At 47.5% G+C, this 26,462-nt stretch overlaps 1 protein-coding gene across 1 annotated transcript in view; it reads right to left on the bottom strand.

Annotated features, from left to right (window-relative positions):
* BTBD9 (BTB domain containing 9) overlaps nt 1–26,462 on the bottom strand; it is a 412,761-nt gene that overhangs the window by 17,096 nt on the left and 369,203 nt on the right. The window contains exon 10 of the mRNA XM_060021889.1: nt 2,935–3,013. Within this exon, the coding sequence (XP_059877872.1) occupies nt 2,935–3,013 (79 nt within the window). The remainder of the gene's footprint in view (nt 1–2,934; nt 3,014–26,462) is intronic.

The following is a 26,462-nucleotide window of genomic DNA, read 5'->3' as shown; positions in this document are numbered from 1 at the left end:
ATGACGCCCAGAAGCCAGTGTGCTGCAGTAAAGAACGTCCTCTTTGAGGGCTCAGTACATCCTTGGTGCTCTGTGAAATTCAACGCTTGTGCCTTCTTGTTTGTTCTGAGAATGACAGTTTATGGATCTTGCCTTATGATCCTGGTCACTGTTTCTTTTATGATTTGAGATGTTCCCAGGTTGGCAACACTACACGGAGGCTTTTTTTCTTGAGCGATAACCCACTCAATAAGGCAGCTGAGCAAGTTGCTCATCAGCCAGATATGACGGGTCACCCATTAATTAGTGACCTAAGTCAACCCATGCAAACTGGCAGGTCCAAAGCAGCTGGGGCTCCCTGCACAGATATTTTTGTAAACGCATCAGGGAGAGGGGATCTTGCACTCCAGCTTTAGAGTTCTGTAAGGGGAAGTTATTTTTCATCTGGTCTCTGAGGTGATAGGCTTGGGGCTGAGGGCTGGAAAAAGACTCTGACCAGACTTGCTCCAGTGCTTCTCAGCCTTCTCTGACTTAAGAATTCCTTCTGTTGTAAATGATAATTACAGAGTCCCATTTAGGAATTAAAGAAAAAAATCTGTCTTTTTTTTAATGCATTATATAAGAAACAAGTGACTGCAAATAAAAATATTTAATTTTAGCTTCATATACTATTATGTAAAGATAAATTCAAATTGTTTTCCAATTTAGTAAGTAATACATACATAATTTAAGTGGTAAGAAAAATCGAGATTTATTGGCAAAATTTAACAACTATGATGTTTGGTTTGGGGCTCAAATATATATTAAAATGCAGATTCAAATTTACTTTTGTTCCATCATCAAAAAAAAGAAAAAAGTGTTTTTATGACCTGATGTTTAGAATTCTTTAATTTTATGCTTTAAAAAAATCAGTTGCTTTACTTTTGTAATTTTCAGGTTTGTTTTGAAATGAAGAGGTAAGAAAAAGTTTCAGGCTTCTGTTTATAAGCTCTTCTCTGCAAGAAACACATTGTGGGCGTGTATCATTTTTATTCTAAATAAATAAAAAGGCAAAATGAATATAAATTATCACAATATTTGCACTTCTTAAAATACTTTTTGAAGTACCAGAAGCACTTGATGTGCCCTGGAGAATTCTGAGTTGACAAACATAATGCGTGAATCCAGGGCCAGCTGCGTGATGTGTGGGGCTCAGAGCAAAATGAAAATGCAGAGCCTCTTGTTCAAAAAGGCAGGAAAAAGCTTCTCCTTTGCTCCCACAGTGTCTCTCCTGACGTGTCCTGGGGTTTTCATCTGCTTTTTGATGCTGCGCTCGCTCGGGCTCAGGCTTGGGGGAGAGCCTTAGGTCAGGGCAGGCGCTCACGGCACCCTGGGCCCTATCCTGGGACTCGCACGTGAGACTCACACTAGATCCTGACTCTCCCAACAAGCGTGTGAGGCCCCCACTGGGAGTGGCGGGTGGCAGTGGCCACAGGGCAGGCTGAGGAGGGGGAGGCTGGGCAAGTCCATGCTCCAGGGGTCAGGGGGTGGGTGGCTGAGAACCTGTCCCAGGAAGGTGAGGAGGGGCAGGGCTGGCCTGCAGGTCAGCCGAGGCTCGGAGCCCTGGTGGGCGCTCCACTGTCCCACGGGGGCTTCCCTTATAAAAGAAAATTCAAAGGTAAAATTGCCAAGACTATCAAGAGGGTGCTAGAGAGCATTAAACCCTAAGCTCTGAGCCCCCTTCTGGATACGGAGCCCCACGCCACGGCCCTGGTCACACACCCAGGAAGCCGGTCCTGTACAGATCTGAGAAAGTTCACGTTAAGATGAAACTGCAGGACGGTTACTACTTTTATGCCTTGCGTTTACTACCTCGAGTTTCAACCTTACTGTTCCTTATGACTGCGGTCTTTAGCCAGCGGTCAGGTCTTCAGGGGTGCACGCTAAGCACATCTGGCTGTAAAAGCACCAGCTTGATGAGCCCCTGCCGGACTCCAACCCACCAGCACCGGCGCTTGCTCTACGCCCACCTGAGAAACAGAAAGGCTAAGTAATAATTAACTTACGGATGGATTACTTTGCGCTCAAAATGGAAACAGATGTCCTTCTCACCTGAAACGGTGTGAGTGGACCCTGAGGTGCCTCTGTGAGCCCAGCGGGGATCCACGCTGCCGAGGGGGGCAGTCCCGGCGTGCCTGGCGCGGCCCTGGGCTGCGCTCGCGGTCCTGGTGCAAGCACGCAAAGTGCCCTCCCCTCACGCTCTCGACCCACTGCGGGCCCTGTCCTCTCCTCTCCTCTCCGATCTGGAGGAACCCAGTGCACTTCTCCAGAGAAAAACAGCATGTGTGAGGCCCAGGAACCTCACCTGCCTGCTGCCCTGACCGCAGGAGCCCAAAGTGGGGAGAATAACCTGCCCACTCTTCCCTCGTGAGATCCAAAGGTGACGGAACATCCACAAACAGTGCAGCCCAACGGAATGGCTGCTGCCCTGGGATCCAGGCCCGGGCCTAGGTGAGGAACAGGCCAGGGAGGAAGAGGCTCACCCAAGAACGCTTATGTGCAGGCTGGCACAGGACCGGGGGGCCGGACAGAAGAAACCAGCAACTGTGCGCCTCAGCTGCCCCGCGGGGCTGGGGCTCCTTGCACACCATGCTCAGAGGGCCCAGGGCCCACTGAGACAGCTGACGTCTGGGAGGGCGGAGGACTCTGAGGACAGGGCGTTTGACCTCTCCAGCTCTCTGCAGAGTGGCTGGTAGGCGGAAGCAAAGCCGCAGGAGCAGGCTTCCATTCGCTGGTGAAGAGCTACCCAGAAATGGTAACGATGTCCCCATCATGCAAGAGCAGGACTTTCTCCTGTCCCAAGCTGAACAACAGGACAGTAGCGGGTAGAACAAACAGTTCCACTTAACTCAGGATGTGGCATTTACCTGTACACCAGGAAATATCACCGTGTCTTTCAGGAAAGGGGAGCCTTACCTCATTTGCTGTGTTGTGTGTTCCAACGATTCGAATGAAGGAGGCCGGCCGTCTTTCAAAAGTTACTGATTGCCAGGACCTGTGAGGAGAAGCACAAGCATTGCCTGGTTAGACCACCCAGTTGACCCTGCTGACAGAACGGGGCCAGCAGAGCCCAGTACGTGGACGGGGAGAGCCTCCTGCGCCGTAGCGGGGCGGGGACAGGGCTCCACCCACTGTGGGGAGACGGGCAGGAGCACACGGTGTTCCCTACAATCTCATCAAAGAAGGCGCCCTGCCCTTCTGCGAAGGCGACGGGATTCTCATAAGGCTCGACATAAGCGTGAAGGGCAGACTGCGAGCACATAGTGACAAGAGTGTGGCCGAACAGAGGAGTGACCAAGGCTGGTGGAGTTCATGAAGTAACAGGGCCACGACGGGGCTGCCCTCAGAGGGCTGTGGGCTGAATGGATGCGTCCAGGTGGGCGCAGTGACTTCGCTGGGGAGCCCTGGGAGGAGGAGCTGAGGCAGGGCAAGGGGAGGATGGGGCTGGGCGGCACTCGCTGCAGTGTGAGCCCCAGGCTCCTGTCTGAACCCCTCACCCCAGCCCCTGCGAGTGGTGGCACCTGGGGAAGAAGAGGCAGTTTCTCCATAGGCCTCCCTCCAGCCCTCCTTTCCCCACTTCCAAATGTGCCCCCCAAACAGTTTATTCTCTGGACCAGCCAGTCTCCGGGTGGGCTCAAAAGCAGCCCCACTATTTTAAAAGCCATTCCTCAAGGATCAGCAGGGGCTGGGCCAGTTCATTTAAAGCCCAGCTGCGCAGGCCCCAAGCCGCCCCTGAGAGGAGGCAGTCTGCTCCCGGTTTACCGCCCCGTTCATCAGAACACACGGGGAGCTCAGCATCTACAGCTGCAAACGCCAGTGATACTTTCATAAGAAATGTGAGGAGTTCACAGTTGCTGCATCCCTCCTCCGTCCACACAGTGGAAGCGCCAGCTGCTGGGAAGCTGTTTCCTGTAATTGTCTAATTACCAAGTAATGCTACTGAAGAAAACACATGTATTTGCGGTTTGTTTTTCCCCCTTTGCTTTCAGGTGTTCCATCTTCTCTCTCCCTGTGAGCTTCCCACTGAGACTGATTCACTGCTGCCTGGACACCAGGCCCCTTAAGGTCATTAAAAAGTCGTTACCATCCTGTGTGCAAAGTCTGTGCCTCCAGAAGCATGTTTCTGGAACAGCATAAGAAAAATCACTCTTTGTAAAAAGGCTGTTATTCATACATGAAGGTGATGCCATCCGACCATCCCCACGGCCTGCACTCCTGGCCCATTTTCTCAGTGTTCTGCTCCCAGACCCATGCAGCTCCCTTGGAAAGCCGGTGGGCCTATGAGGAAGGCCCTGTGGGGCTTCAACTCTGGGCCTGGGCTCGCTCCCACAGGCCTCGGGGTCACTTCTGAGCTAAGCAGGGTAACTGAGCACAGATCTGCATCCTTCCTCCAGCAGGTCAGGGGAAGCTGGGGTCTACACTGCGAGGGCATCAGTCCCATCCCTGCTGCTAATGCAAGAGGCTGCACACACCAAAGCTGGTCCACCCTGCTTCTCAGACCACCCCTCCACGAAAGGGAAACAGAACTAGGGCAAGTGACCTCAGCCGGTGACAGCTATTAGGTTCAGCCAGTTTCACAAAAAGGACTGGGGTAGAGAAGGGGGCGGGAGTGGAGCAGACAGCGTGAAGACTTTTCTTCTTAGATTTCTAGTCCTATGCTAATCCAAAAAATCGCCCGGCGCTTCTGGACGTGAAGGTATAACTTGACTCTCGTAAGCTCATGGTACTCGACAACATGCTCAGGGCTCTGAGAGTGCAGACAGGCCCCTAATCATTCCCTCTGTGGAAGACCCCTCCTCCCTCCGCAGTGTGGAGTGGAGGCCAAGGCCCTGAAGGAAGTGAGGGTTCGCCGTGAGTCATCCTGGGCAGAGCCGGGCCTGAACCCCAGTCTCCCTTTCCTCACCATGGCCCCCTCGGCTCCCATCTCCTGCCCCAGCCTCCGCAGCGGGCCTGGGCTGGCACCACCGGCCCCCACCTCTGCTGGGGGAAGCAGGGCTGGCGGGGCAGCAGCCTGAGAAGGAGGGAGCATTTGTGGAGTAATAAGATCAGAAGGCTTCAATTTAATACCAATCCTCCATTACCCTGCATTAATATCTAATCACATTAGAGTTCATTTTCACTAACACAGTCCAAGAGTTGAACAGATGATTTCATTTTCAGCAAACTGGATAACAACCCCAAGACCAAAATACGAGTAGGAAGGGAAGCTGGTGAGGATGAGATAATGAGCATCTCTCCCTCCAAAATATCAGATTCCACTTCCCCTGAACTTTTTCAAAACAACTTTCAGTGCTGCCCAGTGGGGAAAGGATAAGGTGGCATCAGGACATTGTCACATCGGAGCCGCATTTGTAATCAGGGTGCAACCTTGAGGAGGGTTCACGCTTCACGGGGCCAGGACCCATCAACACCACTTAGTCTACACAAAAGCTTGACTGCCATTTTTATTGAGCTTACGGAGAGCTGTATAAATATTCCTACTCGCCCAGGACTCGGAATCTCTTTAGTAGGCAACACTCCCAGGAAGACAACAGAACAACAGGGGTGTAGCACCACTCAGTTCAGAGCCAAGACTGGGTGCCAGGAGGCCGTGTCTGAACAGGAACAATGGGTGTCAAAAAGTACGTGCGGGTCTTTGCTCTGAGCACCTACCCCAAACGGGAAAACCCACACGGGACTGAAGTCCCAACTCCAGCACTTGCCATCTCTCCAGCTGACAGATCACGCCCGCTTCCTGAGCTAGTTTCTTCATTTGTCCAATGCTGACAGAAATAATACCACTCCCTTGGTTATAAAAATGCATCTAGAATGAGGTCCTGATTATGTTAAACTGTAAATACCTACACACAGACGCATTCAAGGAGGGATGTCTACAAGAATGTTTGCCAAAATGTTTGAATGGAAGAATTTCAAGAGACATTAATTGTACTTTTGTACTTTTCTGTATTGTTTGAGTTTGGTAGAATGTATATGAAAGCATTAGAAAAAGTACCTATCTTGCCTATCCCCCAAGGCTTTAACACAGATCGTGTGACGTGAAGCAAGTGAAAATGCCAGCACTGTATTATTACGTAGAATATTTCCAGTTGAGAGGATCACTGGGGGACAGTCAAGACAGCAGGTTTTATTCATGGCCTTTCATGAACTAGAGGTAGGATGGCAAAGTGGTTGACAGCATGGGCTCTGGAGCCAGGCTCCTGGGTTTGAATTTTTACCAGCTCTGTGACCTTAGGCAAGCTGCTTAACCTTTCTGGGCTTTAGTCTCCTCTCTGTAAAATGAGGATAATAAAAATACCTATCTAAATTTTTTGGGGTGTGAAGATTAAATACATTAACAAATGTAAACCACCTAGAACAGTGCTGGCATACACTAGGCTCTAAGAAAAATAGCTGATATTGTTATTGCTACTGTAATTACCAGCCAGCCATGTGAACCTGGACGAGACCCACTGTTTCCCTGGGCCCCATCTGTGAGTCACTGAGTTTGATAGCATATGATTTAGTGACTACTGCAGAGGTTCCCACCACGCTCCCATCAGCACCCATTTCCTGGAGGCAGACAAGGTAGCTGGGCTTTGAAGGAATTAAACACGCATTTGTTGAATACGTTCTTGAGGTTGGTACCTGCTGGGTGTTATGGGAAACATGCAAGATGTAGTGCTTGCCCTAAAGAAGCTTAGGATCTCTCTGGGGACATAAGCTATCCTTCCATGAACTAGTCAGAGAACAATGCAAACAGTACTGTGGTCCCAACTCATAGTCTGGTGGTGTTCCCAAACTTCCCTGGTAATTGGCTATTTGAAGCTTGGAAGCAATTTTTTCAGAGAAATAAAGCTATACATTTTGATTGAGTTACCCGGCCCACCCAAAAAACTCAATTTAACCCATAATGAGGCTGAAATACTATGTATATGAAGTTTAAAAATGGAAGGGAAAAATGTTGTTGTTGCCATAGTAGTAATTAAACAAGCCAGAAAAACAAGTGATTTAAAACAATCTAAAGCTACTGCTTGAGGAATGCATATAAAATCCTAGGGCTGCAGTTGAGATATGGTAGGTGGGCTGTTTATAAGGAGAGTGAAAAAGTGGGCCAAGAACTGTCCTTCTAAAAGCCTCTTCGGCCTGCAGACCACCGTGTGGTTTACGGAGTGCTCCACAATCGCTGTGAACATGCTACTCATGAAAACATACATGCCTGTAAAAGTTTTTTTTACTATTCTGGGAGGAGATATGCTGAATTCATGATAGTGGTTGTCTCTCAGGAGAGGGTGAGGACTGGGGTTTGCTGATGGCGAACAAAGGATACTTCAACACCAACTGGAATGTTTTATTTCTTTGATTAAAATAAAAGACAAAGTGTATGTGAAAAATATTAACTACAGTCAATTCTGGGGATGAGTATGTGAGTGAATGTTGTCATACTTTTCATTCTTTTCTGCATTTTAAACACTTCTTAAAATAAATAAAAAGAAAGAAAGAGAAGAAAGGGATTAAAATGGTGTCTGTGTTTATGTCAGGGGAAAGGTGGAGTCAGTCCCTCGGTGGGGCTGGGGGTTTGCCGGTGGGGGGGCGGGGGTCGCCAGGTCCCGGGACAGCGGAGTCTTTGTCCGAAGCAAGCAGAGGACAGGAGAGCTGCCTGGTTGGGGAGGAGGGTGCGGCTGCCCTCTGTGAGTACAGGGCTTGTGAGAGTGGCTCTGGGTGATGAGAGCACCACACAGGCCCTGAGGGCTCAGCTGAGAAGGGCTTCCCATCCTAAGCCGCATCCTGCCTTCTCTGGGGATCCTGCAGATCCCATGGCAAGGTCTTTTCAGCTCTGAAAAATTACGTGACTTTGCTGCCTACACTATAAAGGGAAAGCAAATGTCAGACTTTTTCTGCAGCACACGTGGTGGACACCAGGGAGATGGCCAGGAGTGTCTGGCCAGGGCCAGACTGGCAGTTAAACATAGCAAATTGAACACGTGGGTTAAGCTTTGCTCCCTCCACTAAAAGGGCAGTAAGAAAATTTAATGTATGTTTCATATCAAATATATGTGCTACAATACACACACACAAACACAAAACAAGCACAAAGAAAGCATGAGGAGATGTCACCATCTTTCTCTGCCAACACCTCAGAGAGAAACACACAGGAAGCAAGCGAATTCACACTGCAGACTCTTGAGTCACCAGCTACTTCTGGAGGTGGGGGGCAGGCAGGGGGCTGGCTGAAAACAGGTAAAAGGAGCAGACGGACTCCTCACCCCCCCTCTCCTTCCTGCACAGTGGGGATGAGCCCTTTTCCACCTCGGCAGAGACAGGGATTTCACTCTGGAGTCTTTGAACAGAGAGGGTCTAGACTCTGGGACACCATGCAGAGCAGAGGGTGGGACCCTGCAGGGGCTGAGAGCGAGGAATACACGGAAGTGAATATCCCAGATGGCAAGACTTCCAGCCCCCTTCCCTCCCTCGGCTTTCAGGCCACCGTGATCCAGGCTTAACTCCCAGGCAGGGGACTGGAGGATCCCTCTGAGACTCGGAGCAGCCCAAGAGGAAAGACCTAGAGATACTGATCTACCTTCCTCCTCTCTGTCCCTTCATTCTTCCTTCTGTAAATATTTATCAAGTGCTTAATGAAGAAGGCCCTATTTTAGACTCTGCCCTCAAGTAGCTTACCTTATAGTGGGAGAGAGAGACAAATAAAAGAAACAAATATATCAGAGTTAAAGAAGGGCTATGGAGAAAAATAAAGCAATGTAAGTAAACTGAGAGGGTCACGCCTCTTTAGATAATGTATTTAAGGAAGTTCTCCGGTAAAGTAACAACTGAGCTAAGACCTACACAATGGATGAAATGGCCGTGCACATCTGAAGCGCATTTCCATGAGAAGGAACCTAAGGTGGCCGGTGTGCTGGATCTTAAGGAGTGGGCAGAAGTCTCTCCCCCAATGAAATGCCTAAGTCCTGTCTGATAACCCTGAATGAAGTCCACAAACCCACCCACACTCAAAAAGCTTTCTGCCTGCTTTCTCAGTGCCTAACGCTTAATGGTAAACAACCAGTCAAAGATCACCAAAGACTCTAACATTAAAGATGGAGACCAAACGCAAATAGAAAAGAAAAATATCTCAAAGGATATAGATATAGTTCAGTAAGCAGAATAAAACTTCAGGGAAACTTATATTACCACCAGAAAGATAAAAGAAAACCGTATCACACCCTTGAAATAAGAATAAAATACGTGAAAAAGAAATACTTGGAGAACAAGAAAGCGCTCTTGTAAATTAAAACTACAGGGCTTCCCTGGTGGCACAGTGGTTAAGAATCCGCCTGCCAATGCAGGGGACATGCGTTCGAGCCCCGGTCCAGGAAGATCCCACATGCTGCGGAGCAACTAAGCCCGTGCGCCACAACTACTGAGGCCCGCGCGCCTAGAGCCTCTGCTCTGCAACAAGAGAAGCCACAGCAATGAGAAGTCCACACACCGCAACAAAGAGTAGACCCTGCTCATTGCAACTAGAGAAAGCCCGTGCACAGCAATGAAGGCCCAATGCAGCCAAAAATAAATAAAAAAATAAATTTATATATAAATTTATATATAAAAAAACTATGAATTGAAATAAGTAATTCAACAATATAGTTAGAAGCTTAAGTTGAGGAAATTTCCTAGGTCAAACAAAATGACAAAGATAGAAAATAAAAAAAAAGGATAAGAGAATGAGATGATCAAACCAAGAGGTCCACTATCCAATTAGCAGATGTTCCAGAAAAAAAGAGCAGAAAAGACATGAGCTATAAAATGTAAAAGTCACACAAGAAATTTTCCCAGATATGAAGGACATAAGTTTCTAAGTTAGAGGCCACTGAGTGGCCACCACAATGAATGAGAAAGCAAAGCATATTACTGAGAAACTTTAGAAGATCTAAATGCTTCTGGAGGGGAAGACAGAAGGTCAGCACAAAGATGTGGGAACCAGAATCACATGAGATTTTTCAAAAGCTTTAGCTTAGATGTGCTCTGAGCACGGGAACAAGGCAGTAGCATTGTTTGAACAGCAAGAGAACAGAAACAACCTAAACACTCATCACTTGGGACCGGTTAAGTAAATTATGGTACGTCTCTATCCCTACCATGAAAGACTGTGCAGCTGCAGAGACAGGGATGGAGAATTTCTAGAGATATCCAAGGTGTAGAAAAAGTTGTATTAAAAAATGGGGAAAATACACACATTTTTATATGTTTACACATTATCATCTCTGGAGGAAGGGGTGGGTGGGAAGGAGACATTTCACTATCTATAGTTTTATATTTTTAAACCATATTAAATATACTTTCTTTGAATGTATTGTCGTTTCAAAATATTTTTTAAAATTTTAAAGAGAAAAAAGGAAAGCAGCTGCCTCTGGAGAGTGGGGTCTGGGGTGGAAAAGGGTGAAGCAGGGGGTTGTTGCTTTCTTGTTATAAGCCTTGTGCTCCTACTTGACTTTGAAAGCTGAACATGTATATCTTTGATAAAAATTTCAAAGTTCAAAAGTTTAAAAACAAAACAATAAAAAACAGAGCCAAGAAAGGGAGAGAAGCCTGTGGTGACGAGGAATGGCAAGGATACGCGTGGAGCGTTTTATTTACAACGTTTGGGTGCAGGGCTAGAAGGAAAACGTGAACCTTCAGAAAAGATTCTCGAAAAGGGAGGAAATATTAAAGGCTGTCTGCTGTCAACTGAGCGTACGCAGTGGCGGTGGTGCCTACTCCCAGCCGTGTGGCACTGAGCAGGGCCGGGTGCTGAAGGTCTTGAGTGAGCTTCCAGGCCTGCCTGGCCTGAAGACCCTCTGACGGATCTTCATGAACTCACCTCTTGCGCTGGGCCCCCAGCTGCCTGCCGTCCCTCTGTCCCTCTGAGCACGCTGTTCTTCATCTGCCTTGCTGCTGCCATGGGCCAAGGACCACACTCATCTCTTTAATCACATCTGAAGACGCTCCGTGGACCAGGCACGTGAGGGAGAGTGCGTCTTCCGTGACGTGGTGAGGTGGGGACCCTTGCATTGTAACAGCCTTAAAACTGGGCCCTGCACGCACTCCTGCTGGCTCCCAGCCTAGCACATACCGCAACCCGCTCACTTGCTCAGACCTCTGGTGCCAGGCTACGCTGAAGCCTTCCTTGGTGCAGGCCTTAGCAACCAATCTGGCACCTGGGAGTTCATTCTTTTGTCTAGCAGGATGCTTAACTGGATTTTATAGCCAACTCACTGCCCCGACTTACAGGGAATTCTGGGCTCGTGCCATTCACTCTGTCTGTCCCTCCATTCCACAGCTATTTATTGAGAGCCTTCTATGTGCCAGGCTTAGGATAAACGGTGCCAAGTTCGTCTAACCTGACTGCAGCCCCGAGGTGGCAGGGAAACAGCCTGTCAGGAGCCACTGGTATTAGTGATCATTTAGTCACATGCTGACCAGCCACATGCTTACTGAGATCAAAGGTCATGCAGGGAAGGCTCACAGACATACTTTGCTGCTTTACTGAGTATTTTTAAAAAACTTAAGTTAGCTGCCACTTACAAATTAGAAGATTTCACATAAAAATACAAATTTCTGGTTTCTCTTGAAAACGAGATGATCTGGCATCCTGGGGTCGTCTTGAGAGAACATTGGCTAGTTCCGAAGTAAAGGTGATGGACTCAGCCCCTCCAGCCTGTGGCGTCTCCCTCATGCCCAGGAGCCTGCCCTAGCCTGCCTCGTACATCACCCACCTGGCCCAGGAGGTGGCCAGGTTTCCACCCAGCCTTAGACAGAGCTCAGGCAGTGTTAAATGGAGAGAATTAAATTTCTAACTCTTATATAGGAATCCCAGAAAACTCAACACTTTGGGGATCTAGCAACAGAACTGATACACAAATTATGTTTCAGTTTAAAAAAAAAAATCTATCGTCTTACACTGATCTCTTCTTTGCCTCGAAACAGGCAGAGCTGGGGTTCATGGAAAGACACTGCAGCCGATACAGTCCCCAGTAGCTGCTGCCTGCTTCCTGTGACTACCTTAATGGAAGTTGGGTCCTAGCTGGACCAGCGGGTTCTCAATCCTGATTGCACATCAGGGTAACCTATGGAGCTTCTAAACCTTCCACCTACCAGGCCACACCCCAGACCAATTACAGCTCAGACTCTCCGGGGGTGGGCCCTGCCTGAGTCTCATCTGAACTCCTCAGGTCATGGTCAGTTTTCAGCCTTGGTGGAGCCCCTCCTCAGGCTGGGGTGGCTGGTGGGGAGCAGTTTGCTAGGACGACGCATGTCATCTTCTGTCCTAATTATAGTCCAGATCAGCCTTCCCCTAGCTTCCTCCTGCCCCTGGGATTTCTGGACCTAGGGGGTTGCTTTTTACACTTTCTGACCAAGAGGGATTTCAGGCCTCTCTGGTGAATGCACTTGCATTTACTGCTCCAACCGGAGCCAGTCTTGGCTTTACCTTCCCTGCTTATAGCCTAATTTTCCCTTTTAGAGAAGTTTCCTTTCAAAAAGAAGGTCGGGACCCTCCTGCCAGATCCTCCTAAGAGTTGAGCTGAACGCTTCTAACTCTGTGGCAGCTACAGAAAGGTATGTGTCCTGGGACCTCTGTGGAGTGTTTGAAAGAGAGTGCGGGGAAGACAGACGAGAGGGGGCTGTTTCCATACTCCACATTTAGCTCATCCCCCCATCCCCAAGCTCCCTGCTCCCACTCTCTGCCATAGAGCTCTCCTTGATTCCCCTAAGGGGATGCAGTAATTGATGATTAGCATTCCAAAGCTTGGCTTACATCCTGCTAGCCCATCATATTTAATTACATTTTAACTATATTCGTCTTCGATAATAGCACGAACATAATTTAGATAATTATCTCTCTCTCTCTTATTCTCTGACTCTGTCTCACTTAGAGCTCCTGCAACAAAAATCGCTTTCTCGGCTCAAACACATAAACAGACTCTGGGGCCAAGTGCTTTTCTCTCTCTCACAAGCAGCTGTTCTAGAAACACAATGGTTTTGGGTATCATGCAGAAAAAAAGAAAATTCATGTTTCCTTCTGCCTCTGTATTCATGTTTGTACATAGCTGGTGCTGGGAGTTGCTGTGTGTTTGTGTGCGTGTGCACACGCGCACACACACGCATCTGGGCAAGAGATTTTGTGTGGTGTAGAAACTGGGGAGGCCTTGTCAATCCAATTAGTGTCTATAAAGCACCCTCTTGGTCTGGCATTTCTTTCTTACAAGGTTTAATGGTTTCCCTCACAAATTTAAACTCTGTTGAAACTTTTAAATGTCTGGTAAGTCTTTTGAAGAGATGCATTCTTTCTAATAGGGTTTCTGTCACACTTGGACCTTATAATTAATGACTCTTACCCTTGCCTATTATCTGCCTTCTCCAGGAGACGGTCAGGAGGAGAGAGAAAGCTGGGGCTCTTCCAAGGGAATGTGTGTGTGTCTTACCACAGAGTCAGGAGTCCCTACAGACCCTCCCAAACACCAGCTGGGTCACCTGCCATCCAAGTTCCTGGCCTAACAGCGCCCCTCCTCTTCCCCCTCAGGGCAAAAGGTATTCTTCAGCAGCCTTTGGTCACTGGTTTTTCTGACGAAGCTGACCAATACAGCTGAGCTTTTTAGGTACAAAGATGTTATGCTACAAAGTTCACACCTCTAAGGAGATTTATGAACATATAAAGGGAATAAGAAATAGGTTCAGAAATAGCTACTATCCAAGATAACCTTGCTCAAAATGTAGAGATCTAGAGCCTGAAAGAATTTCAACAAACCAATTCACAAGACACAGTGTGGAGATTGGGAGGTCCTCACCCACAAATTCTCCACGTTCTGTCCATTTCTTTGGAGTTCTAGAAGGCTCCAAAAATAAGGATTTTGTATAAAAAGTTCACTTTGGCTCAGCTTTGTCTGATATTGAAGGATTATCCATCATCTTCTTCAGACAAAACTCATTACTCATATGGTTCTAGGTCCACATCACAAACAAAAATCACTTTCTTCCTCTGAAGAACCACCAAGTTGTCCCTGCACTGGGGGGACTGGCGGGAAGAGGCTGAACAGGGCTGTGTTTGTGAGTTAACAAGGGCACTCTTGCTGCCACTTGCGAGAGGCCCAAAGTCCTTGCTGTCCCTGGAAATAAACACTCAGAGCAGACTTCAGGAGCCAGGCAGTGTCTAGACCAACCTTTTGCCATCCTTGGGCTGAGTCCACCAACGGCCCCTCTGGTGTGATATGATCCACTAGTGGCTGAGGAGCAGAAGGGAAATCAGCAAGATGCCCATTCTGGCCACTGAGTAGTAACTCTCGGCACACAGGCGAACGAGAAGCCAGTCAACGTGGTAACCAGGAGAGGCTGTGGACTGCTGTCCTTGGTGGTGGTAAAGAGGTGCACAGACGTGGCCCTCCCTTGGAGGTGAGGAGAGCAGAAGAGCAAGGGCTCTTCATGCAGCTGAGGTTTCACATGTTGTGACGTTCCTTTCCGTAACAGACTGGGCCAAGCTGAGCCAGGCCTCTGGTGGGGCTCAGGGGGCTTGAGAAGGGGTGAGGGACGACTCGCCTCTCTTCCCTCGTGGCCCTGAACAGGCTCCAAATACCTTGATTTGCTCCACGTTGTTCGTTAGGGATATTCCTTCGTTTGATCTCTCGGTGTCCAGCTCAGGCGCTTGGAAATTTTGCTGAAATTTTCATGGAATACAATCACCACCTGGGTCTGCGCCTCCACAGAAAGGATGGGGGAGCTGGCGGCTCGGCCGCACTGTCTGCCAGCAGGTAGCTCTGGGGGCTGGTAGGGAGGGCAGATTCGGTTGGCTTTCCCCGGCAAGCACAAGGCTCAACGGAAGTGTTGACTCAATGACGTGAGCGGCTCTCGCTCCGAGAGGCTTGCTTCCTCCAGGGCAGCGCCGCCTCCACATCTCCCCCAGAACCCTCCCTCCCTGACGTGCACGCTGGAAACATGAGGCCCAGGCGTGGGCAGGAGCCAATTCTCAAATGTTAAGAGTTTGGCAATTTCATTTCCTAGTGTCTTAAATACCGAAAGGACTTAGAACACAATTAGGACTAAATGCCCCCTGAATTTCACGTTCAGTAAAAAAGCCTGCTTTTATGGAAATCCATGCCAAAAGCCTGTGCAGAACAAAGCCCAGCCCTGACCTCAGCAGCCCACAACACTACACACGGCCAAGCCAGCCAGCGGCCTCCAGAAGGACCACCAGGCATTCTCTGAATCAAACCTGACCGATTTCATACCTAAAAATTACACTAAGCCCCTGCAGGGAGTCCAGATCTGATGACATGCCAAATTTGTTCAGCACCTCACACTGGGGAGATGTTCAGTAAAAACTTAAAAATAGACTCTCCCTCTCCAGCCAGTAAAGGGCCTGATATTTGCAACTGAACAGGTAAGATATTGGGGGCACTGGGGAGAGCTTTAAGAATCTCCAGCACACACAAAAAATGTTTCTTTATGATGAAAACTATCGCTCTTAGCACGGAGCCGCCCAAGATTAGCCTAGAGCCATTCAAGGCACTGAAATCTCTGTGAGTTCTGTAATGAAGAGGTGACAGGTGTTCGTGGCAGGCCCCATAAAGGCCTTTTCTGGAATTTGTTGGCTGCCACAGTCAACACAATTAAAGCAAGACAGTGAGTGACCCGCAAGCAGATGTAAGGCAGTACGTGCGTGTGACAGCCTTTCTTCTGGGACATTTTCTGATGGTAAAAAAGTTGAACTAAAAAAAAAAAATCATCTTTCTCTTTTCCAGCACTTTCTTGATTAAAAAGTCACCGCCACCTTCACCTGTTGGTGACTTTCTGGATCCAGCCTTTGTTGGCCTAGACTTCTCTTAAGACTTAGAAGAGGCACATGTTCTATGGCAGGCCCCTTGCTCTCCAGGGCTGGTTCCAAGTCATTCTCCGACCCCTTCCCCAGATTCTTGCTGTACGCTGGCCTAGACCCAGGCAAGAATGAACTTCCTCCGCGACCTTGCTCTGCTCCGCTCAGCACCTTCAGCCAGGCCTCCGGCCGGCATCATACTGATGCCATCTTAGAAAGAGGCAGCCGCTGGCTCCCGTGAACTCACAAAGCACGGTGGACAAGGAGACAGGACAGGAGATGACCAGGGCATGTGCTAAACACATAAATTGAATAATTGAGATAATTTATGACACTACAGTCAGATGCCAAGCCAGGTAGGAGGATTCAGCTGGGCAAGGAGAGAGGCTGGAGGTATGGCAGGCCAGCGGTTATCTTCAGATCCTTTCAATTAGGCACAGGAACAAAATCAGGGAGAAAGAAGCTGCACAGGAGGCACCTCGCTCTTTGTGACGAATCCTGACTCCCCTCGAGTCAGCAACCTCAGAGATTCCCTCCTCATATTTCCTTTTTTGTTTTAAATAAATTTTATTTATTTATTTATTTATGGCCGCACTGGATCCTCGTTGCTGAGCGCAGGCTTTCTCTAGTTGTGGCGAGCAGGGGCTACTCTTCGTTGAGGTGCGCGGGCTTCTCATTGCGGTGGCTTCTCTTGCTGCGGAGCATAGGCTCTAGGTGCGTGGGCTTCAGTAGTTGTGGCTCGCAGGCTCAGAAGTTGTGGCTTGTGGGCTCTAGAGTGCAGGCTCAGTAGTTGTGGTGCACGGGCTTACTTGCTCTGCGGCATGTGGGATCTTCCCAGACCAGGGTTCGAACCTGTGTTCCCTGCATTGGCAGGCGTACTCTTAACCACTGGGCCACCAGGGAAGCCCCCTCCCCATATTTTCTGAACCTAGGCTGTGTGTGTGTGTGTGTGTGTGTGTGTGTGTGTGTGTTTGCATGCTTAAGATTTGATGCAGTGTTTTTCTTAACATCTGCTTTGAATTCTGTTCATGCCCCCAAGGCTAAGACATCAAACAATGACTTCTTTACTACTTCATAGTAAACAAGCAACCATGAGACACAAAAATATGGCTTCCTTTCAGGTTGTGTTTCAATCTACCCCTAGTTATTCACTGTGCTAGTCTCCTGCCCTGAGGGTTTTGCAGAGGTGAAGCCAGATGCCAAGAAGTCAAACTGCATTCAATGAGATTAAAAGTTATCCTTGGCACGTGGAAATCTCCTGCCATGAAATACTGTAAGACCCTTGCTGAAGCTAAATCAGCTTATTTTTCTGTATTATTTCTTGGGGAGGAAGGCTGCTGAGTGAAGGCGATGGGTGAGAAAACTAACCAGTAACTCTTTCTGATTCCATTGTCAGGCTTTAAATTCAGATAGATGAGCTATTAATCTCAGAAAGCCGGCAGTGAATGTGTGTAATAAATTTGTCATCATTTTATGTATAAACTCTCGGTCATGAGGGCTTACTGTCTGGCAGTTCACCTCTTCTGTGATATTTTCTATCCCTTGTATTTTGGAGCGGCTTAGAAAGAATATCATTTGTGTTCCTGGAGATTGGAACATAAAAAGCTCTCTGAGTGATGGAGATGTACAGGCAGGCTTCATGTCTGCCCCTGGGCTTGCTAGGCAAACAGTTTAGCGATGCTCCAGTGAACAGCACCCGGGGACAGGAATCACTCGTCCAGGCCCAGGAGCACACTCACCCCCCCCCCCCCACCCCCGACAGCTGCTAACGAAGGCCCTGTTAGTGCTGGATGACGTCGCACACGCCCATTGGCTTTCTGTCAAGGACTGTCGAATAGAGCTGTTGGTAATCACAGCTGGCAAGTGGTTTAGTCAATATTTTTGAAAAGTTCAGCCAAGTGTGTGAAAGCACAAAGTGGATTTTCCTAAAGTTGCTAGATGACGTTTGCTCATCTCCCCGCTTTGTTATGGCTCTGCCCCCACCAGGATCTCACTCGTGTCCTGCTGAGCAGTCCCGAAGGGCCGTGGGGTATGAGATGCTGAAATGGATGAAATTTCAGCTGTTTTGTCATTCAGCTGTTTTTTTTTTTTTTTTCCCCATCAAGTCAGCAGAACTCTAGATCTGAAAATCTGTACTGAGAAGGCTTTAAACTAGAGATTAACAACAACCAAAAACCCTAATACCACTGCCATTAATAACAATTCCAACCTTCACCTAGATACTGGTCTGAGGAGAAGACCCCTCAGTATCAATTTTAAGGCTTTGGGAAGGATACCTATATTTTCACCCTTCACTCCTTGAAGGACCATTGCTCTATTCTATAACTGAAGATGACAAATGTCCTTTTGGAACCATTTCTTCTGTATGTGACAGAATTAAGAATGCAACCGTGACACTGCACCACCTGTGGACTCAGTGCACGTGATGGGTGATAGCTGTACCTCTGGGAGATCGATCTTCGCTTTTGTGATTTTCTTATCTTCAATTTAATAACCTCTGTTGGAAAGATCACCAACTTTGAGTCAAAACGCCCTGTTAGCAAGGGGATCTGGGACCCAGAAGACTGGTACAGGCTCTGCAGAATGCTTCTGAGAGCCCCTGGTTGGGACCCCTTTTCATAGCAAGTGAGTCTGGTTAGATGCACTAGTGTGCATTCCACAGAAATGCAGGATTTGGGAAACATAGGTTCCCTCTGAAGATCTAGATGTTGGGACTCCCAAGTCTGGGTCCACATGTGTAGTAGCTGGTTTATGTGCCATATTCCTAAACTCTATTATTTCCCTCCAGCACAGGAGTGCTTAGCAGCTGGCAAATTCTGAAGAATTTGCCACGGCAGTGAAATTCTCACTGGTCCTCATAACAGCAGTACACAATGACCTGTGCTGTAGCTGTCACTAGCACCTTCATAGTCAGTGAAGAATAGGGCAACTACCTTCTGGAGAGAACAAAGGTGATGCTCTAGTCCATAGGAGGTGCGTCCATAGTGATTCTGATGTGCTATCCCGGGGTCTCCAACCTGAGCACCTCAGCATTGCCTGGAGGGTGTGCTGGCACAGACCGCTCGCACCCACCCCCCAAGTTTCTGATTCAGTAGGTCTGGGGTGAGGCCTGGGAATCTTCATTTCTAACACATTCCCAGGTGATGCTTACAGCCTGGGCACCACACTCTGAGACCCACTGCTCTACTCTATAACAAAGAGGATGAGCTTATGTTCCACCAGGTAGGAAGCAGCAAGTCGGAAAAGTCTAGGGAGGTTTTAGAATGAGGGAACCAGGAAGACTTAGGAAGATCATTTTAGTGGCAGTGAGGATGGGGGATTGAAATGGAGGTGATACTGGGCAGGAAGTTCCAAATTCAGCTTTCAAAAGTACTCCACAGATACCCTGGTTAGGTGGAGACGTCTGCTGGCCAGGGATCACCTATGGGAGAGGAGCTGGGGTGAAGCAGGAACTCCACCAGACAGGAGCCACAGTGGCAGGGTCTGGGTCCGGGTTCTGCCACTCACTAGCTGTATGGCCTTGGGTGACTCACTTGCTCTCTGGAGTCTTTGCTGTCACACCTGGAGAACACCTATCCTGCAGGTAGTCAGGAAAGTTAAATGAGGCAGAGGCTGGAAGAACACTCTATAAACTGTCCCTGTAAGTGTCAGACATCCTCTGCTGCCACTAGCTGTGTCCATGACCAATTTCCTGCCTGCTGCAGCAGCCCCCTGACCCTCCCTTACCTGTGGATTCTACCCAGGCCCTGGCCCAATCTTACCCCCAGTGAGCGGGAACACAGGAAGTCACTCAGTTGTTAGGTGAGCCCTACTATGGGTCCTGCTCTCGTGTACCTGGATGCTAGAAGTCGGCTCTCACTTCATTCCTGGTCATTCAAAAACCATGTCATACCCCTGGTTCCAGAAATTATTCTATACTCAAGTCTATGCCTACCCCCTCCAGGGTCAGCAAACTTTTACTGTAAAGAGGCAGACAGTAAATATTTTAGACCACACAGCTCCCTGTCACATATTCTTCTTTATTCTTTACAACCCTTTTAAAATGTAAAAACTGTTCTTAACTTAGCGGCCATATAAAAACAGGCTATGGCCTGAATTTGGCCCCAACTGCTGCTCTATCCAAACCTTTCACTCCCTAAAGTCCTACAGTCGTGCCCTAACCTTTCCAGCCCTCCTAGGGCCACAGTCTGTTTCTGAACCCCAGTTTCCAAGGCTGGGTCCCTGCTGCCACTTGCCTGGGACACTCCCTAAGCTGTGCTATTTGCCTTTGCTCTAGAACAACCCCCTGGACCTGCTGACTTCCCCGAGGATTGCTTATCCTGATGTTCACCCCCTCCTATTACAGAGACCTTCCCAAACATTCTGTTCCATCGAAGTACGTTGGGCCCATGTCCACGTCTGGAAGTTCCTGGTCTAAATTGTCTACCACCAATTGCCTGGGCTCTAACCCTCAGACTGAGTGTGACCACGGACAGAAGCTCACAAAAAGGACAGCCATGCTGAAGCTATGCCTGGGCAACTTTATAAAGGAAACACTCGCTGTGATCCCGACATCATCTTGACTTAATTTTTTCTTTTATAAATTTATTTATTTATTTATCTTTGGCTGCATTGGGTCTTCGTTGCTGCATGCGGTCTTTCTCTAGATGCGGTGAGTGGGGGCTACTCTTCGTTGCGGTGTGCAGGCTTCTCATTGTGGTGGCTTCTCTTGTTGGCAGAGCACAGGCTCTAGGCACGCAGCCTTCAGTAGTTGTGGCACGAGGGCTCAGTGGTTGTGGTTCTCAGGCTCTACAGAGCAGGCTCAGTAGTCGTGGCACATGGGCTTAGTTGCTCCACGGCATGTGGGACCTTCCCAGACCAGGGCTCGAACCCATGTCCCCTGCATTGGCAGGTGGATTCCTAACCACTGTGCCACCAGGAAACTCCCTTGACTTAATTTTTTATTCTCAAATCCCAATGATCAATAGACTGTATATTTCTTAGACACAAACTTTTATTTATTTATTTATGGCTCTGTTGGGTTTTTGTTGCTGTGCATGGGCTTTCTCTAGTTGTGGCGAGTGGGGGCTACTCTTCCCTGCGGTGCGCGGGCCCCTCACTGCAGTGGCCTCCCCTGTTGTGGAGCATGGGCTCTAGGCATGCGGGCTTCAGCAGTCATGGCATGTGGGCTTCAGCAGTTGTGGTTTACAGGCTCTAGAGCACAGGCTCAGTAGTTGTGGCACATTGGCTTAGTTGCTCTGCAGCATGTGGGATCCTCCTGGACCAGGGCTCAAACCCGTGTCCCCCTGCATTGGCAGGCGGATTCTCAACCACTGCTCCACCAGGGAAGTGCGACACAAACATTTAATGAGTAGGTACATATGACATTTAATTTCTATGTATATGAAATGTAATTTCTAGTTCTATATAGCATTTTATCTAATTGCAGAAAAACAATCCACTTGTTGAGTCTGGCTTTCTAGATAGACCCTCCTCTCTCATAGGGTTTTTTGTGAGTACCCACCCAGACTGTGACCAACTTTGGCGACACCGACAGCTACTGATGACTAACTAGCTCTTTGTGTAGGTCTAGTAAAAAGCAACACACATCCAAGTGCTGTTCAGTCTGTTCCTTCAGAAGGAAAATGAGGCCATTACTTTACTACTTTCTCTTCCTTAGACTAAATGTTCTCTCCTTACTAAATTAGCCACCTAAGTCCACCTTCTCAAAGTTCATCTTTCTGATTAATTCTCTGACTTGAAATTGTTCCAATTTTGTCAGACCAACTAGGAGTCTGTCATGCATCTCACATGTGACCTGACTGTGGAGCAACACAACCACAAAGTTGTGTTATTTACTGAGAATAACACAGGCCAGGTGGTCTTGAGATGGGTGAGCGTTCCTACTGGAAAATTAACTCAGCAGTCACACAAGATGAAGAAGCAGATAATGCTGGCCGTTTTTGCCACACGAGCCACCGTTATACATTTGGTATACTTTTCCACAAACATGATAACCTAAAATACATACACAAATACAAATAATCCCCAAACTGAGGAAGGCATTCAGCTATCCCTGTCATCTCAGAGACGCTCTCCAAAGAGCTGACAATTAGACCCTCTTCGGCTAATTTATTTTTAATATGCCATATCAATGGTATTTGATACAGTAATATGGTATGTCAGATACATGAGTTATCATGGCTCTCTGTGCTTGAAATACTGAAGTCAACATCTGTGGTCGTGAATTTGTTAAACATCTAGATGAAAGAAAGGCGGTCCGTGTTGAAGGCTGCAGTATCTGGCTCTCTGGGCCAGGTGCACGGACGGGTGGTCTAAGTATCCTAGGGGGTACTTTGCTTGCTCCTAGACAATTTCACACTTGCAGCATTCATGTTCTCTGCGAGGGAGGGTTTGGGGTAAATTGGAGAAAAATCGAAACTGATGGGCAGCTGAGGATGAAACCCCCGAATGTCCCCCACCGGCACCATCCGTGGATGTTAGCGGTTGGTTGGTGAAGGAACCCGTTTACACTGTCATTTACGTGGGAACCTTGCCTCTGGGCAGCTGGGGAGAGACACTTTCGCCAGATGCCCTGTTTTCAAGAGACACCAGTTTTATGTTTGGTGGAAAATGTTAACAGTGAGCCTGCAATGCAACCGCTTATAAAAAAGCAGAAAAGAAATTTTAAAAAGTGGCCCCACGTTGCTTGGCACTGTGGTTCTGGGAGACTGAGCTTTCCAGCCCCACTGAAGAGCAAGCTGTGTTCAGCGTCAAGCTGAGGAGAAAGATCCTTTGAATGGGAGCATACTCTTGGCTTTCTTTGAATAAGCTACTTTGGCAGTGAGAAAAGCTCCTTACCACCCAGAAGTAGCTTGTACTTGAAATACTGCTAAGAAAGGGGTGGAACACCATCAGCGTTCTCACTGGGACCCGAAGCTACCCTTCTGCACGGTTTGACAATATACACTTGTACTGGCCAACAAGGGATGCTTTGCTCAACTCTCATAAAGTTTTACAATGTATGATTCATTTCAGAAATGAGACTTGATAATGCAGATTTATCACAAGGAGAAGCCTGCCTTTAAAATGTGATTTAATGATGCCTATACTTATTCACTGACATCTTTATAAAACTGTTAGTGTGGAAATATATTTGTCTTTTCGACAAATAATTCTTCCTTTTACAAGTGTCGTGCAATACAAGGGCCGTACGTTAAAGATGCAGTGGAAAGGGTAGCCGTGGTCTAATTATGCCAAGGCAGCCTTGCATGGAGCACTATTGCTGTCTTCTTCAGATTCTGGGGACACCACCAGGCACAGCAAACATCTCCTCCTTCCCTGCAACCCCTACCCACGCGTGAGTCCCCAGCTCAGGGCTGCTACTGTAACCAGAGGGAGAAGAAGGCTCCCCAAGGTCACACAGATGCAATAATGCAGTAAATAAACAAGCTTCTGATTGTGATTTAATGCTGCTTTTCTTCCTACCTAAACTTGGTTTATGAGCAGATCTTGATGATTTAACCTTTCAGCCAATTAGAACAGAAGGTTTGATGGACAACAAATGAATAAATAACATTTTAGTGCAGGAGACAGAATCACCCTCCCCTATTAATCAGTCCCTCTGCCTGTGTGCAGGTAACGCGATATTTATCACGCCCTCTCTTACAGTCCCTTGGGGTGTCATTTCATGGCCTACCAGTAAAAACTTCACATTTACAGCAACTGCCCCTCTATTACTGTCGATAACATCTAATTGATATGTCAAACCTCAAAGGAGTGCAGTAAATTGAAACGCTGCCTCCCCAAAGAAAACAAACTGGCAAACAGGTAAATCAGCACCTGCCTTCCTGCAATCACCCAGCCACCCCCAGTCCAAAGCCTCCCACCAAGAGGCCACTGGCACCATCTTTCCTTCCGTCTCGGATATCTAACACCTCAGTGCACAAACGCAGGCCAAGAGCACCATAGAGTCATGCCTACAGAATGTCAGTGAACCCCGAGCGCAGCGCACAGCAAGCCACTGCAATGAAATCATTTTGCCAGTGAAAGCCCAGCGCGACAGTGGCACCACAAGTATTAGGCGGGCTGTACTCTGGAAAAGAACAATATTAACAACTAACAACAATAGTGCAGACTTTCTCTGAAGAGTAGGCAGTGCTGTCAGAGATGTGATCTCATTTACCTTCCAAATATCTCCACAGTGCAGGGAGGAGCTGGGATTGTTCAGAAGAAATTGTTCAGAAGAACAATCATTGTTCAGAAGAAATGAAGCCCAGAGAAGGTAAGAGACTGGTCTCAGCAGTTACTATGAATCAAATACATTTGACATTGAACTGTAAGATTTGTCTTAAAAACAGGGCTCGCTGCCACTCAAATATAACACTTAAAAGTATTAATAAAAACGCTTAAATATCACACTGATGAAGGGAGAAAGGACTAAATTAGCACTGATAATTCATTCAGTTTATTTACTTAACAAAAGAGCTCTGATTTTAATCATGGACAAAATGAGATGTAGTATATAATCCCGTGGGGGCACCATGAACTGAAAAGGCTCCAGCTGAAGAACAGATCACGCTCATCTCTGTCTCTCATAGGAAAAACCACACCTAGCACATGTAAACAGATAAGTAAAACGTACAGTTAAAGCTAGACGTGTTACACACACGTAAGCAGGTCACATGGCCGCATGTGTTCTTTCTGGCATCCCATTCTAGTTTTCCTCCTGCTGCTTTATTCACTTATTCTTTACCTCTTTTTTTGTCTTTTTAAAAAATAGATCTGATGTGGGCAAGCCAAAAGAAATGAGGTTCTAATCCTGAGTTTGGGGGAAGATATGTAGATTATCACAACGATTTTAAAGCACTCTAACAACTGAGCCCACCAAACTACAGTGCTAGGTCATCACCCTTCTAAGAAGGGGAAGGTGTGCCTGCACAGGAATTCTGAATTTAGATACTCAGTCACCTTTCTTCCCACCCAGGTCCTCGCCAACCACAGGTCTGCCCTCACCCTGTCACCCTCCTCCTGCTCACTTTTACCACTTCAGCCAAACATTTTCTTTGTCCCCTTTGCTCCTTTCCTTTTTTTAATCTGTCACACGCAGCCCCAACATCTTTCCCAAACTTTCCCAATTTCTCATCTTGCTCTGGAAATCCCCGTCTTGGTCTTACTTCTCCCTCTGGGAGTTCTTAACGATTCTGAGGTATGGATAACTCAGTAATAAGATTCGAGTCTCATGGCCGCACAACCTCCTTTTCTACGTTGTCATTCCTCTTCTGGGATTTCATCTGTCTGCCTGGTCCAGCTGGCAGCCCCTGGCCAAGGGTTCCTAATCTTGGATATGGCCACGAGCACACTTCTGGATGAGGGCCATCTCATAACGATGAGGAAAAAAGAACTGTCAAAACCAGTGCCACTGCTTAGGGAAAAAGGAGCCTTGGGGCAAAACCAATGTTAGATGAAACACAAAGCCTTTTAGAGATTACCAGCCACAGTTCATAAAACGTATAAACAGCAATGGAGAGACTCTGTACCGGAAGATCTGAACAGGGGTAAGAGAATGCCAATGAACGAAAGGTAAAAACGTAACAGAAAGAGCTTGTCTGAGACAAAGATGTACAGGAGAGAGAATGATCCGTCACTGAGCCAAAGACCATATGTAGCGGGTTCAAATATAAGCTAACATTTTTCTCCATTTCTGGTTTTCATGATTTATATATTTAATCAGAATTATTCAAATACTGTCCACTACACATCTGTAGCTTAACATGGGGCTTGTTTCAGAGTATGTGTCAGGTGGTGCTTACACTGCTTACAAGGCTTGGTCGTTCAGAATGAAATTGTAATTTCAAGGTAATAATGAGATGTGATGCTGCAATTCTACAGTCTAATTAGTGTAAATCCATAAATGTGGGTCAGAAAGTCACATTTAGTTTAAGGTAACTAACTTCTGATGGAATTCCTGCTGGTACATTGTGACTGTCTTAATGAGCTCCCTTATGAGATGGGCACATACCACCACCGTGGACAGAAGACAGGAAAGCACACGCTTCCTCTGCGTGTGCCCCCAGGGCAGCCTCTGCATTTGTCCCTACACGCTTGGTCAGAAGTCCATTTACTCACTTCTCTGCATCTGGAGCCCTAAAGTCACCCATCCCTCCTCCCACGGACAAATGGAACAAGAACAAATCAGCTGAGGTAGCTGCCATCTCTTGCCCAGTGGTGTGCCCTAGCATCTCTAAGATCCATTTGAATTAAGTCACCGGCAGTCACATTCAGAGGTAACAGGAAGAGGCAGAATACTCAGGGTACATTAGGAAGCTAGCCTAGCAGAACCTGAAGGTGAAGGCCAAGGACGTCCCCATTTGGTAAGATCTATGAAAACAGAGACATTCTCTGGCCCTAAAGCTGCTGATGTCCTCCCGGGGAACCATTCTTTTAGTAACTCAAAAAACATTGTATGTGCCAGGCATCATATGCAAGCTAGGAATGTAGGTAGGAACAAAGCAGACCCCTACTGTTATGGAACTTAAAGCCTACTGGGAAAGACATACATAAATAAGTAAATTACAAATAACATAAAATTATAAGTTGTGACACATATTAGGAAGGAAAAGAAATTGGTGCTATGAGAGAATAGCAGAGG

The sequence above is a fragment of the Delphinus delphis genome, chromosome 10 (assembly GCF_949987515.2).
Source record: "Delphinus delphis chromosome 10, mDelDel1.2, whole genome shotgun sequence".
NCBI classification, from domain to species: domain Eukaryota; kingdom Metazoa; phylum Chordata; class Mammalia; order Artiodactyla; family Delphinidae; genus Delphinus; species Delphinus delphis.
The sequence above is the reverse complement of the archived record's forward strand: the minus strand, read 5'-3'. Positions and strand labels throughout refer to the sequence as shown.